The 13,443-nt window shown below is 36.5% G+C and overlaps 1 protein-coding gene across 1 annotated transcript in view; it reads right to left on the bottom strand.

Annotated features, from left to right (window-relative positions):
* Positions 1-2,858: 2,858 nt before the first annotated feature.
* The window catches only part of LOC107088370 (E3 ubiquitin-protein ligase RNF19A-like), a 23,794-nt gene continuing 13,209 nt past the window's right edge, over positions 2,859-13,443 (bottom strand). Inside the window, exons 3-10 of the mRNA XM_015380498.1 lie at positions 9,412-9,620; positions 8,752-8,896; positions 7,977-8,139; positions 6,727-6,841; positions 6,388-6,546; positions 5,096-5,309; positions 4,794-4,937; positions 2,859-3,884 (exon numbers count right to left, since the gene is read on the bottom strand). Of these exons, the coding sequence (XP_015235984.1) occupies positions 3,104-3,884; positions 4,794-4,937; positions 5,096-5,309; positions 6,388-6,546; positions 6,727-6,841; positions 7,977-8,139; positions 8,752-8,896; positions 9,412-9,620 (1,930 nt within the window). The 3' untranslated portion in view covers positions 2,859-3,103. The remainder of the gene's footprint in view (positions 3,885-4,793; positions 4,938-5,095; positions 5,310-6,387; positions 6,547-6,726; positions 6,842-7,976; positions 8,140-8,751; positions 8,897-9,411; positions 9,621-13,443) is intronic.

Genomic DNA, 13,443 nt, shown 5'->3' with positions numbered 1-13,443 from the left:
TGCCACAGCTTTTATTTAATTAGGTTTGTTTTCAAATAAGATAATTGCTTCTAGTACTGAGGAGCAAAGCTCAGCTTATTCTGAAAATGTTTTTATTCCCTCATGGAATGTTAAGGCATGAACTGTATGTAAATAAATATGTGAATAAATTACAATGAGTCCTGCGTTTGTTGTAATTTTGCTTTCACTACCCCTAAGGGAAAGTTTTCTTAAAACGTTTATTTAGATTGAGACAAAAAAATAAATGTCATGTGGTTATTAAAGGGAAGCTATACATGGAAAGGGAATTAAAAATTATGGAAAATGGTAAAAAATGTGCTGAGATCTTTTGGTTTGCAATGGTTTGGTGGAAAATCTGAAAATAACAGAGGCGTCAGAAAAAAAAACCCAAACAAAATGTTCTAATAAACAGTCACAAAATGCTTGATTGACATTTTTATTTTTTAAGGATATGCATTGACATGCACATTCAAATGCAAGGAATCAAAATGCAGAAGGTTTCAAATAGCATAAGCCTCTTTTCACCAAAATTAGAGAAATAAAAACATGACATCAGCCTTTTAAATAGAAACAGAGAAATTAAATTAAATAAGGAGTTCAGACATGAGGAAAATAAACTGTGTGAGGTTTATCTAAAAGAGAGTGAGAAATTCCTAATCACTGTTGAGCAGCTCAGAAAGCAGCTGGTAGATATCGGCTAAGTTGTCAGGCTGCAAAACCGTAGATGCAGCTTTAGTGCAGTCTGAAGCTGATGAAGCAAACTGCTCTGAATTCAACATATTTTAATGCCAACATGCGCCGTTTTCGTACACAGACTTTGGCGGCTACAGGGAAACATTTTGGTGTAATCATTGTCAATTTGGACAGTACAGTAGGAGCAACTCAGCAAAACATAGCCTGAAAGGAGTCTTTGGAAGGCCAAAATGGCTCTTAGAACTCGTAAGCTGGTTTTTCCTTTAAGATTTTGTCTTTTTGTTACAATTTGTTTATAGGCAGAAGACATTTCAACAATATTTTTTCATATTTATCACATGAAGACAGAATGAAATAAAGTAAAAACACCACACAGGACATTTACCCAAGGCACTGTAGGTTGGACAAATACAATTTCTTGAATCAGCCATTTGCTAAAAGAAAAAGAAAAATGCCTGCTAATAAAGTATATCCAGAATGTTTCATTTGGATTCAAAACAACATAAATCTAATACTGTACAGTCACTGCTCAATATTAAATAGGATGAATGTGCTTGGTTACACAGAAGCAGTTTCTAATTGCACAAGATATTTTCAAAATAAAGCTGATGCATTTCCACAGAAGAGACATCAGTTCTTATTGTATAGTCATCTAAGAAGCTTATTTTATTATTGCAAATACAATGTTTGGTTGGTTATCTACAATTTTATCTCTAAAAAGCCCTGTAACTTTTAAGTGATGCTACATATTTTTATATAAAAAAAAAAAAAAAGAAAATAGAGCTCCTCTCTTTGTAGCATATACAATTGAACCAATTGTATTAAAGTTACCTTTCATGCATCAACAGTACTCTGAACATGTAGTGAAATCTGATAAATCAGCAGAGATCGTGAACAGTAACTGCATGAAAGTCATTGGTTTCAACTAAGAACATTTAAGCACAGAAATCAGTATTCAAACTGATAGTTCTCATTTGATTATACCAACAAATTTGGACCATAGGGCTTTAACTTTTAAAGCCACTTTCCCAAAGTTTACCATAAAAATAAGCAAATATATAGGACACAAACATGAGTCACGTCTTAAACAAAAACAAATACAGAATTTTTCTTATGTCTGATTAGGAAAAATATACAAAGCTGTTGTATCGTCTGGTCCCACCTCAACACCCCAGAGTCACTTTAACCATCCTGAGGGACTTTAAGGGTAAACTGGCGACACAGTGGCGATATCAGATCATTCTCTGATTTCTGCTAAACCAGAGAGGAAACATTTTTGCAGATTTAATAATAAGGTTTATGATAGCAGCTTACACTACATATTCATAACCAGCGTCAGGAAAACCCTAAAACTAGGCATGTCCCGATAAAAACATTTCAAAATGACCAATAGCTTAACTCCTGCCTCACCCCCAGCAAGATTTGTATTTGCAATTTTTAAGGCAGGTTTTTGCATTTTAAAAGTCACTAGCTGTTCTACAGGCCTCATATTGTATGCAAAAATCTAAATCCCCCTCTCCTTTTTGTCATATTGTGCTCTTTGCTGCACTGAAAAAACAAAAAAACAAAACATGTCTTTGTAGAAAATGCGACATGGAAAGCAGGTCAAATGCTGCTTATTTTATCTTATTTTATAATGTTCAAAGGAAATGGCTTCATTGATTCAGATAAGGAGCAACTTTTTAAGCAAGTTTGTCTGTAACTGAGCTAGAAGCTGACTGGAATGTTATTAGGCTGATCACTACTGATTGGAAATATCCTAAATAAAACTATGCTAGCTTTAGGCTAGCATGTCAGGACAACCAAGTAGTGGGAGTCATAGAAGAGTATTTTAAATGAGGTATAATCCTGACACTAATGAAAAACCATACCATTTTTATCTATTTTTTTAACAGCACATAAAAGCTCCAATATTAAAAATAATTCATGGGACAGTAAATTTGTTTCCATGTTCATCTGGGACTTGATAACCACACTAAAGTGTTAAATGACTCAGTTGGGTATTTAGGATAAAATGATCCTGATTGGGACATCCGTAACGCTGGTTTGATCCGGGTTTTAGGAAACTATTATGTTTTGTAGGAAACTGTTCTCTCTGCAAAACACCGCAGATCTGCAGAATCTCACAAAGTTTAAAGCCTGCTTCAAACATGTCCTCATACATTCAAATCTAGCTCACTGCTCTTTAAACTTGACTGAAACTTAAAACCAGAGATCCAAATGATCTTCTTTGTGTATACACATCCATAAATCTCCTGCCTACTTCCTTCTCACCCTATGTTACTAAACAGATTAACTGCGTTGATAAACCCTGATCTTCAGCTTCCTAGCTTTAAGGGGATGTTGAGATTTGATGATGAAGCGAACACAGTTTGCAGCAGTAACACAGCAAAAGTAAGGAAGGGTACCTTCAAATATCTGTCTGTATGCATCGCTTCCTTGTGGGGCTCACAGGCTGTTCGGCAGTGCTTCTGGTGGTTTCTTCAACAAACCTCTCTGGCTTTGTGTTTCCACCGCTGCCGTCCTCGCTGATGTAAAGGAAAGTCCTACTGCTTCTCTTTCTAGGTGAAGCAGGTGGGGATGAAGACAGCAAGCGATGGCTGAAGGCTGCGTGGCCACTCTGAGCTGGGAGATTCTCGAGGCGGTCATGCTCCACCTCAGGCAAAGGTGTGATAGTGGGCTGATGAGCGGGAGGGTCAATCTGGGATGATGGTTGGCTAGGTTTTAGGGTTTCAGGGTCGGAGCAGCTGAACTCGGATGACAAGTGGCTACAGTGCGAGTCGGCCACTGAAGGCAGGCTACCGCTCAGAGACGGTGAATCCAGCTCGGAGGAGTTAGCGCTCCGCTGCTCCAGAAACTGAGCATCGATGTCGCCTTGTTTTTCATTCACTCTTCTGTCTCCTTTGCTGCTGCTGCTACTGCTTGCTCTTCTCCAAAGCTTACTTTTGCATGTTTTGCCCACAGTAGTGATAGGGTCCTTAGAACAAGAGGAAGAGGGGCCACACTGGTTGCTGGGCTGTCCACAGCAGCATGTGGAGGGACATGAGCATAAACATCCGTCAGCGCCTGCTCCTTTGATGACGGCCGGACCACTGCTGCAGCTGGTCTCATCCATGCTGCTGCTGGCACTGCCGTGTCTCACCTTGTCCTGTTTGGACTCAGAGTCAGCGGGAACCTCCAGGCTGCCGTCTCTGCAAAATAACATCACAAGACTTTAAACATACAAACCTTTGGATGTGGAATTCAAACATATGTCTGGCATTTCAATGGTTAGCTCTCACAACTACACACAATTTGTGGCTTAATTTAATACATTTATTTTTTTAACTTATCAAATAAAATTTAATTTGGCGGACAGGATTGTAATTTATGTTTTATGTTAGATTTTTTTTTTTGTCTTTTTGACTGAAATTATTCTTAAACTCTTTCTTATAAAATATATGTGTTTTGGTATATCTCATTTACAGTTAAACATCATTTTATTTGTATTACGCCATTTTATTCTCGAGGAATTAAAGTTCTTTCTATCCTGCAGATTCATTGGAAACATAAAAAACTTTGTAATTTGAAAAAAGTAAAAGCTTTAAACTTGATTAAATTCTACTTTAATTGTCCTTCAACCAAACCTTCATTGTTATTTTTATTCTGCATTTAATTCTCTAATCTGTAGAAGATCAATATGAACAAAAGATGTGGTGAGCCATTAAATGTGCTTTAACCATTTTACTCAAAATCTAAATGCACTTTTGAAACACTAAAAAACAAAATCAAAATTCAAATTTTAAGAAACCCTAAGGATTTCCACATTTATTTTATCTTTTCTGAAATTAAGATCCTAGCTTATTTTTATGTTTGATATCAAGGGTGATGCAGATTTGTTGGACATTAGTCTAACTGATCCATGATGTTTACCTACAAAATAATAAATGCTACATATTCTCCTGTACATGTAGAGTCTAAATACATGGTGGGGTGTGTCACAAAGGGCCGAGTGCAGCATGACATTATGATGTCAACATGAGCCTAAAATGCTTAGGATCTTTTCCAGCCAGGGTGTGAGAAACTGTTGATTGCAGGATGGGTGTGATCTGAATGCTAACCTTTCAAGCGGCATGTAGGCATTGAGAATGGAGCCGGCCATGGCTTTGGTGCTGGCGTTGTCACTGATCGTCCCCAGGCTGACGGTGGCCGACTCGCCGCTTAAACTGCAGCGCTCCTTCTGGACATCAGCCTGCACTTCCATCCTTCCAAAAGCAATTATAAGAAATAAAAAGTAATCAGTTACGCTGCTCGTCAAAAAGAAAAAAAAAGGGTGGGTTAGAAGTGGAGAAACAAGATAGTCTTTCCAAGTCACATGTTTTCAATACCATAATTAAGCAGCACTGAGCTCTTCATGTTTTACCTGTTGTAGCAGCTGCCAGACAGGCTGCCCGTAATGCTGGTCCCAGCAAGTGCCGTGGTGCTGGCGTTGTCGCTCATGTTGTCCCGCTGAGCTGAGCTCACTCCGCAGCGCTCCATGTGGCTCCCGCTGACGCTGAGGCCAGTCAAACCTCCGACGCTTGCGCCGTCTCCGAGGCTCGGGTTGTTGAGCCGTGTCTCCGCCACAGACGTAGTGTCTGGGAATGAGATTAAAAAAACTAAATGTATTTATCTACATAATAGTGGGACAAAAAAAAGAACTTTGGTGGCCAATACGACTAAAATAAAATCTTAATATTAAAAAACTAAAATTGTGTATGAATTTGTTAAACTATTAAAGAGATAAATAAAAATTAGGAACATATTGTGACTTCTTTAACAAGAAATTGAGATCCTCTGTTTCTCATTCAAGCCAGCATTTTATATTAAATACCTTGCAAGGAAGGACAGATACAGATAGATAATGAATCATACATGTTTTCCCTAAATTCTTACGAAGCCTGCAAAAAGCTACAAAGGCTCTTCTTTATACAGATTTAAAAACAAGTTACATACAATGTGAGGAAAACAGTAAAATGTTGAAGAAACCTTGATAGGAAGGAGTCTAAAATGTGAAGGAGAAAAATTATCTTCTGTTGTGTTTAAAACACCCTGTCACGCAGACACTGTGTAGCCTTGCAGATGGCCTGAGTGAACACTAAAAGAAAATCAGTACTCATATGAAAATATTATGAAGGGATTTGATAGGAAATAGATTTTTTTCAACCACAATATACAAACGTCTTTTTTTTTGCTTTTACTCTTCTTGTTCTCATGATGGTCAGACTATCTGAAGTCATTGTGGTCTTAAATTCTTATTCTCGCTGTTGACAGAGGCTGAGAAAAACATGTTGCCTCTCTCACGCTCTACAGCCCCCGGGAAACTAAGAGGCTCAACCCACACACATGCGCACAAATATTTGTCCTGGGCCTTGCAGTAACCTTTCACAAAACAATGTTTTAAACCAACACCTGATGTAAGTATGCTCTGTGTACAAAATCCACCGGTATGAACATTAGTTTCAGTGTAATTGCATTCCACGTACTCCTGTGCAAATCCCCATCTTTTCTGCAGATTAGCGCAGCCAGTTAACTGATTATTTTCTTTAAAAAGAAAAATGAAAAAAAATATTGCAAAAAATAATACCAATCTTTATTTAATATTGTTTGCATGCCATCTTAATGGTTGTTGGCTCAACTTTGCTACATCATTTACCTCATTTCGGGGATTCTCACCTGTAGCTACTGGCCCGGTGCCTATGTTGTCATTTTCATCATCAAACTCAATTCGAACTCCTTTTCCGTTGCCGGCGGAAACCCCACAGCCTCCGCTCCGACACAGAGAGATTGGGACAACCCCATAGACGTACGCAAGCATGATGGGAACGCCAATACCTAAGACACACAGGAAGTAGAATACGTTCAAGACAATAAACATTTCCATTCTATATTAAATAAGAGATTCAGGAAGAATAGAAACAAAAACAAATGTAATTTCACCCAGTTTCCCTAGACTGGAATCTCATAATATATTACAAATATCAAAAAAGGCAAGATAAAAAAAGGTTCTCCTACCAACAGTGACAGCAGCAACCACTGGAGATACAATCACCGACAGCGTCACACCACCAGCTATCACCAAGTTCCTCTTATGCTTTGAAATGTCCTTTCCTTCGTAGCGGTTATGAATCTGATTTAAAAACAAAAAATTATATATATATATTTAGTGCATAACTATGATAAAACTAATCTGTAATTCAAAGAGGAATACAATCTAAAAGCCATTTTAGTGAAGTAATTCAATATAAGATCGTTCATACAGTTAATATTTCATGGTAAGTTATATTACACTATATCATAATAAAGCAAATAAAATAAAAATAATATAAAAATGGAGCAATGGAACGTCCAGAATAGAAATGTAAAATAATAGAGGTTTGCTTCACATTCCTGTATAACTGCTGGTTTTCCTGCCGTTTTATCTTGTTGTTCTGCGAAAGGTTTTCCTTCCAATTGACAGGCTTGGAAATAGAACTGCAAACACATGACCTGTTCTGCTAGTTTTGTTTTTGTTCAATTAAATCACTAAAATAAATCTTTTTAATTATAGTCTATTTATTGACAGTAGTCAAAATATAATAAAGACAAACATTTCAGTTTTCCCATTGCATAACTTTTGGACCTAAGAAAGCAAAATTTACCCATCTACTTTGACTTTTTATCTGGATATGGACCACAGAGCCTCTGATACATTTATAGCTCAGTTCTCTAAATGTAAAGTTTAACTTTAGGACAATGATTTATTATTATTTTTATCTATATATAGATAGTTAAATAAAATAATCTATTATTATAGATTATTTAATTTAACTATCTATAACCTACATTTCATTACTGCCATTACCCTGTTTGGTCAACTTCCAGGTTCTATACAAATATTTAACATCAGTATCCATCTGGAATGATTCAAATTGACTAAGACTGTGCAATTTGGTCAAGAATTTCAAACTGTGATTTTTTTCACCCCCATCAAAATTTGTGATTGCAGTTTTATTTTGAATTGGATGCAGCAACTCTCTCTTCCCTGCTGTGTAGCAGTAAAGCCCTTAAGCATATTATCACCATCTAAAGGACTTGAATGAGAAAGATGGCATCTTGCTCTCATTAAATATAATATAACCAGAAATTGTCTGCCTCTGCAATGTAAAAATTGCTGATATTTGTTCCTCTCGCCGGATATAATTCTTTTCTTTCTCAAACCTGCATGTTTATCTTGTCAAACACATTTTTTCTCTCGAGTCCAGCTGTTTGAGGGGAGTTCTCACCCTTCTGCCCACATAGACTGGGATCCCAATGATCATTGCTGGGATGGCGATGCCTGCAATGAGAGCGATACCCACAGGCGCTCCCACCAAAGTCCCAAGCTGCCAGAGGATCTTTTTCTTTCTGCTCCAAGGCTTTTTCCCCCAGAATGTGCAGCCTGATGGACTGTAAAGATGGAAAATGGAAAAGGGTCTGTTAGGGCTCAAAGAAAAGCTGAGCAAATTATTACAGTAAACCAAAGCATGTGTGAGATCCTTATAAATCTTTGTCCAAGGACTACATCAAATGTGCTCTTAAAAGGCTGTAATGGAAAATTCCTTTAAGGAGTGAAACAAACAAAGGCTCTGGATTTTTTACTGGCATGTATAAGAACCTGAAGACAGAGAAAAAATAAGGTGAACAAAATCTTCAGAAGCCTGTTCATGATCCACTGCTTCAAACCAGGTGCGTTAGAGCACCTGGTTTGAAGCGCCCCAAGGAGCAGAACTAAGAATGACTGTAGAAAAGATGTTTTAATTTCAAATTGTACCAATAGAAAATAATTTTAAAACAGAACAAAAAGTAAAAGACAAAGTACACATAACATATCTTTTGCATGACATAAACATGAAATAACAGAGATGACTGCTGAGGTGAGAGGGTAAGTTTCTGTGTAAATACAGCTGATTCTAAAAATAGGACTATAATAAAACAGTGATTTTAAGAGAAAAACTTAATAATGTATAAACTTGATTTAAAGACATAACTATAGAGTCAACCATCATGCTTTTGTCTCACCTCAAGTAGTGCAGATCAGAAATCTCTTTCATGCAGAGCCAACAGAACTCACAGCCGCATACGGCACAGGTCATATGATTACAGCTTCCATCGTTCATTTTGATGATATACGCGGAGCAGCGAGGGCATGGCTTGATGTCATCGCCTACCATAGATAATTAAAAGAAAATAAACCATAATGGGACATTTGACAAAATAATAAAACAGGATATATATCTAGACAATTCATTTGAAAATGAGGTTATGTATGAGGTGGTGTAATATTGGAGAAAGAATTAAACAAGAAAATAAAAATCAACTCATTAATATATGGGACAGTTGAGCCAAAATGGCAACTCCTGCTAACAGAAACACAGTGGCTAGGCTAACTGGAAACAGGATTGAGACCAAGGGCCAAGGAATGGGTTAAGGCACACAGACCAACACAGCTACTGTGAATCATTTAGAAATCTTTCACTTTTCCTTTAGATTTACAATTTTCTTTTTTTAAGCATGATGTTCGTTGACTGATGTTTCCTACTGACTGGTGAGCTCTCCAACATGAGACCTTCCTAGAGGATAAGCTCACCTTCAGACCAAAAAACATAAATTCTTGAGAGAACAAGTTAGATCAATGCAAATTAATTTATGATCAGTCATCCATCCACCAATCAGCATTACCGGCTGCGCCGCTCTCCTGGCTGTAGCTCAGTGACGATGACCTGAAGCTCCTCAGCCGAAGGCTCTGAGCTCTTTGCTGCCGTGCCGTGTCACATGTCTGATTGGGATGCCACAGCTGTTTGCAGTGGTAGCAGAACTCTGTACCGCAGCCATCGCGTCCGCAGGTGATCTTTGGACAGCTGGCACAGCCAAAAGCAATGACAGCATACCTAGGAGGAAGCATAAAGCAGAACGCAGGTTTAGAGCTATGACCCTAGCTACCATGGACATAGACTGCATGTAACTGGATCCAACTTGGACCATAATATCGGAATATTGGGCCTTAATTGGGTCTCACTGAATATTTTAGATTTATGACCAAATCTAATTTGAACATGTTTTTTTATGTTTTGTTGCTTTCCTTGAAGAAAAAACAGCATAAATAAATAAACTGAAGGGAATTTTAGCAAAACAGCATCAGTCTGGACTTGTCAACCAAATGTGCATAAAAGCCTAAAGAACCTTTTCACATTCTTATGATATTTAAACAGACAAAAGTTAACAAATGGGTGTTGCTGCTGGCTTAAAGTATGGTAGATATGTCTCCAAATGGTTCTGATAAAAACACCTCTGCCAACACAGACTCTATAAAAAATTTTAATGTCCTGACTGGACTTGGATTTTAACAATTGGTCCAATATCAGCCAAAAAAATAGAGTATCCAAAAATATTGGTCTGTATTATAAATGTCCAATATACGTAAACTGATAGAAACACCAATTCTATCTGCTTATGTTTTACATGTATGAAACACATTGCTTAACAATGAGTTGTTCATTAATTTCATATCCGTTATTGTTTATTAAATTTTTCTGTTTATAAAATATAAATATAAGCCTTTTTTTTTAACAAGCCATACTAAAAATTAAGTAAAAAGGCAGGTGTTTTAATTCTGCTGTTATCATACTGTATAATTATTTGTAATGACTAATATTTAAAGCTGAAATTTGTTATAGTATATGAAATAAAAAAAGGTGTATCAGGAAACTCAGTGTAGCTACTCAAAAGTACATACATTTTTTAGCCACCCTACTTCAGGTTTGTGTCTGGGACAAACGGAACACATTTTCCGAGAAAATATATGAATTTATCATAGCTAAGATACATTAGTCCGTTAAAGTATTTACCGTAATATGCATTATATGTCAACTAAAACCATAAAAGCAGCTCTAACAGCACTTTCAAAGACAAAAAGTCAGACTATAGGATTTAGTTAGTGATCAAATGATTAAAATCGGAAGAATTTAATCAGGAAAGTAACCATTAAATATGAAAACCCAAAATTTAACCGATAGCCATGGAAAACAAAGCTCTTAAGTGTTTTTTTGAAAGAGTTCAGTAGAATTAGGAACAAGGTGTTCTCAAGCTGACTCATCTTTTTAAGCTATGTCTTAAAGATCATAATTTTCATAATCAGGATGAAACAGAACCTCAATGATTTTGCCATAGCTTCTAGCTTCCCTTTTCTTCATAAGAAATTAAAAAGAAACTTATAGAGGAAACACAACACAGAGTGCTTAGAGGACAGTAAAACTAAAAATATATCTGTTGTGCTTGTTGACTGTTTTTAATTTGCAAACATGCTGAACATATTTAATAGCTGTGAACTGAGGGTTGCATGTAAGCAAATAAGGGTAAAACGAAAGTCTGTCCAGACAGTTTCCAAATAACTAACACTTTGGTGAGCAAACTGGTGACATATTGCGTAAAATATGAACAAGCAGAAGGGAGATTTCCAAATGCATGTTTTGACGTCTTCACTTCCTTGTGTTTTCCCACACATTTCTGCATGCAAATTTAATCCCTCCTCAGTTTCATTTCCTACTCTGTTCATCCAACAGTTTTCCCTTGTGCTAGAATAAGGTATAGCAGATTTACCCGAGGCCCACACTAGCTACACATTAATAGCTGCAGAGAGATAACATGGGTGCAGTCATGTGCAGTAAAGCAAAAGAGACTTTCAAAGTTCAAATATTTGAGGTTGACAGTTGTTGCTTGAGAAATTGATTCAGGCATGAATAACAGAGTGCAAGTAAAGCCAAAGAATGCCAATATTTTCCATCCACAGTTATCAAGACCTGCCACTAACACCTGCCTGAAAAGCATTAGGTATTTACCTACCATAATTGTGCTAAAACTAGCTGAGGGCTCTAGCTCCAGTGAGAAGTGATTTACTCCCAACATCTGGATGCTGCTCCGCTAAGAATTTACAGTCCAAAAGGTCTACTACGTAGACTTTGAAACATCAACAAAATAACTTAAATGAATAACCATTCATTGCAGATGGCATGTAATCATGGTGCTACTAACAATGAGAGAAGATTTAAACCTGTTTATCAACTGTTAGGACATTTTAGAATCTATTTGTTTTTTTATAGAGATGCAGAGAGAAAACTTTCAGTTTTAGTCCTTTTAGAAAAACAGCCCCTTTATTTTCCCTGGGGCTATTACCATTGTTTGGTCTTATCTGCATAATACTGACGTCATGTAATAAAATACCACTAACAACACAAGGATTAGAAGGAATAGAAACAGAAATTTACAATAATCTGTCCTTGGCAGGATAAAAAAAAGCACATTTGTGACGTCTCAAATATTGGGACAATTTCACGTTGCTGCTAAAGAATCTATGGATCATCTGATTAAAAAAAATGAATCTATTAAAATGTGCTTGTTATAACCCCACTCTAAGAACAAATAAAAAAAAATAATGCTGAAAATAAAACAAAACTCAATCAATGAATAAAACTTAATCAATGCCAAACAACCTACACTAATAAGAGGGAGACATGCCGACGCTGTAACAAAAAAAAAAAAAAAAAAAACAGGTAGGGGAACCTCACAATCTAGTCGGTTTAACTCCAGTAAATAACTATTCCCTTAGTCACTAAGGGAATAGTTATTTACTGGAGTTAAACCGCCTTAAAACTAAGGCTTAGTGCAACAAAAACAAATGCATCACTTGACAAACTTGTTCAGCTAGGAAACAACGCCTAATAGCCTTAAACCAAATTATGCGACAATTAAAAGGAAGAGAACTTAAAATGGGGAAAAGTTTAGCAGTGAGTCGAACCAAAGTTGTTACCGTAGATGAATCCCACCAAGCTGAACAAGAGGTCATTAATTCAGTGCTGTTGGTGAACCAAATCTAGAAAGTATATTCAGGTTAAAGGGTGGGAACTTTCTGACTAAATAGGATGGCTGGTGTGTTGGAGCCAAGTGTAGTGGAGCAGCACAAGTGTTTTGTTTATGGAGTGGTTGTTATGGCCAAACAGTACAGTCTGTTGTGGTGAAGCCAAGCAGGGTCAGCTTAGTGTTAGTCACAATCTGGCTCTCTGTGAGCAAACTGCTGAATCCCTTAGGGCTCCAAACAAATAAGACCCTAAACTGACCTGAACCCTGTCCTCTCAGCAGCACAGAGGACAAAAAACCCAAACCTAATGTTTAGCAAAGCTTCAGATTACATGAGCCTCATAATGTTAATTAAATGCATTTTACCTTTAGCACCAATTATTCATTTATATTTACGTTTTTGATTCAACTATCAATTCCCATCAGTTTAAACACCTTTAGATTACAGTTACCAACATAACAGCATATTCTAGTTTTAGTACATCACTGATAAATAACAAAGTGAAACAAAACACACATTTTGATGTGATTTAAGCTAAATTTATGATATCCATTTTATTATATTTGGGGTGAGCAAATATTAAGTGAATATTTTCCCAGCGTTTACAACAATGAGACAGACCCATCAGCAGAATGATAGTATCCATATCCTGCTCACATCTTTTTTTGGATGACTCATTGCACTTACAAAAATAAAACAGCTCTATTGAAACTGAGTTATTTTTAACTGAGGATGAGTTCAGACACTGGGTCTGCTTTTACAGAGCCAAATGAAAGACTAAAGTTTTGTTTTACTGTATTATGATTATATATATATATATATATATATATATATATATATATATATATATATATATATAT

This window comes from Cyprinodon variegatus, unplaced genomic scaffold, assembly GCF_000732505.1.
Source record: "Cyprinodon variegatus isolate N-32 unplaced genomic scaffold, C_variegatus-1.0 Scaffold216, whole genome shotgun sequence".
NCBI classification, from domain to species: domain Eukaryota; kingdom Metazoa; phylum Chordata; class Actinopteri; order Cyprinodontiformes; family Cyprinodontidae; genus Cyprinodon; species Cyprinodon variegatus.
This window is presented reverse-complemented; position numbering and strand designations above follow the sequence as displayed.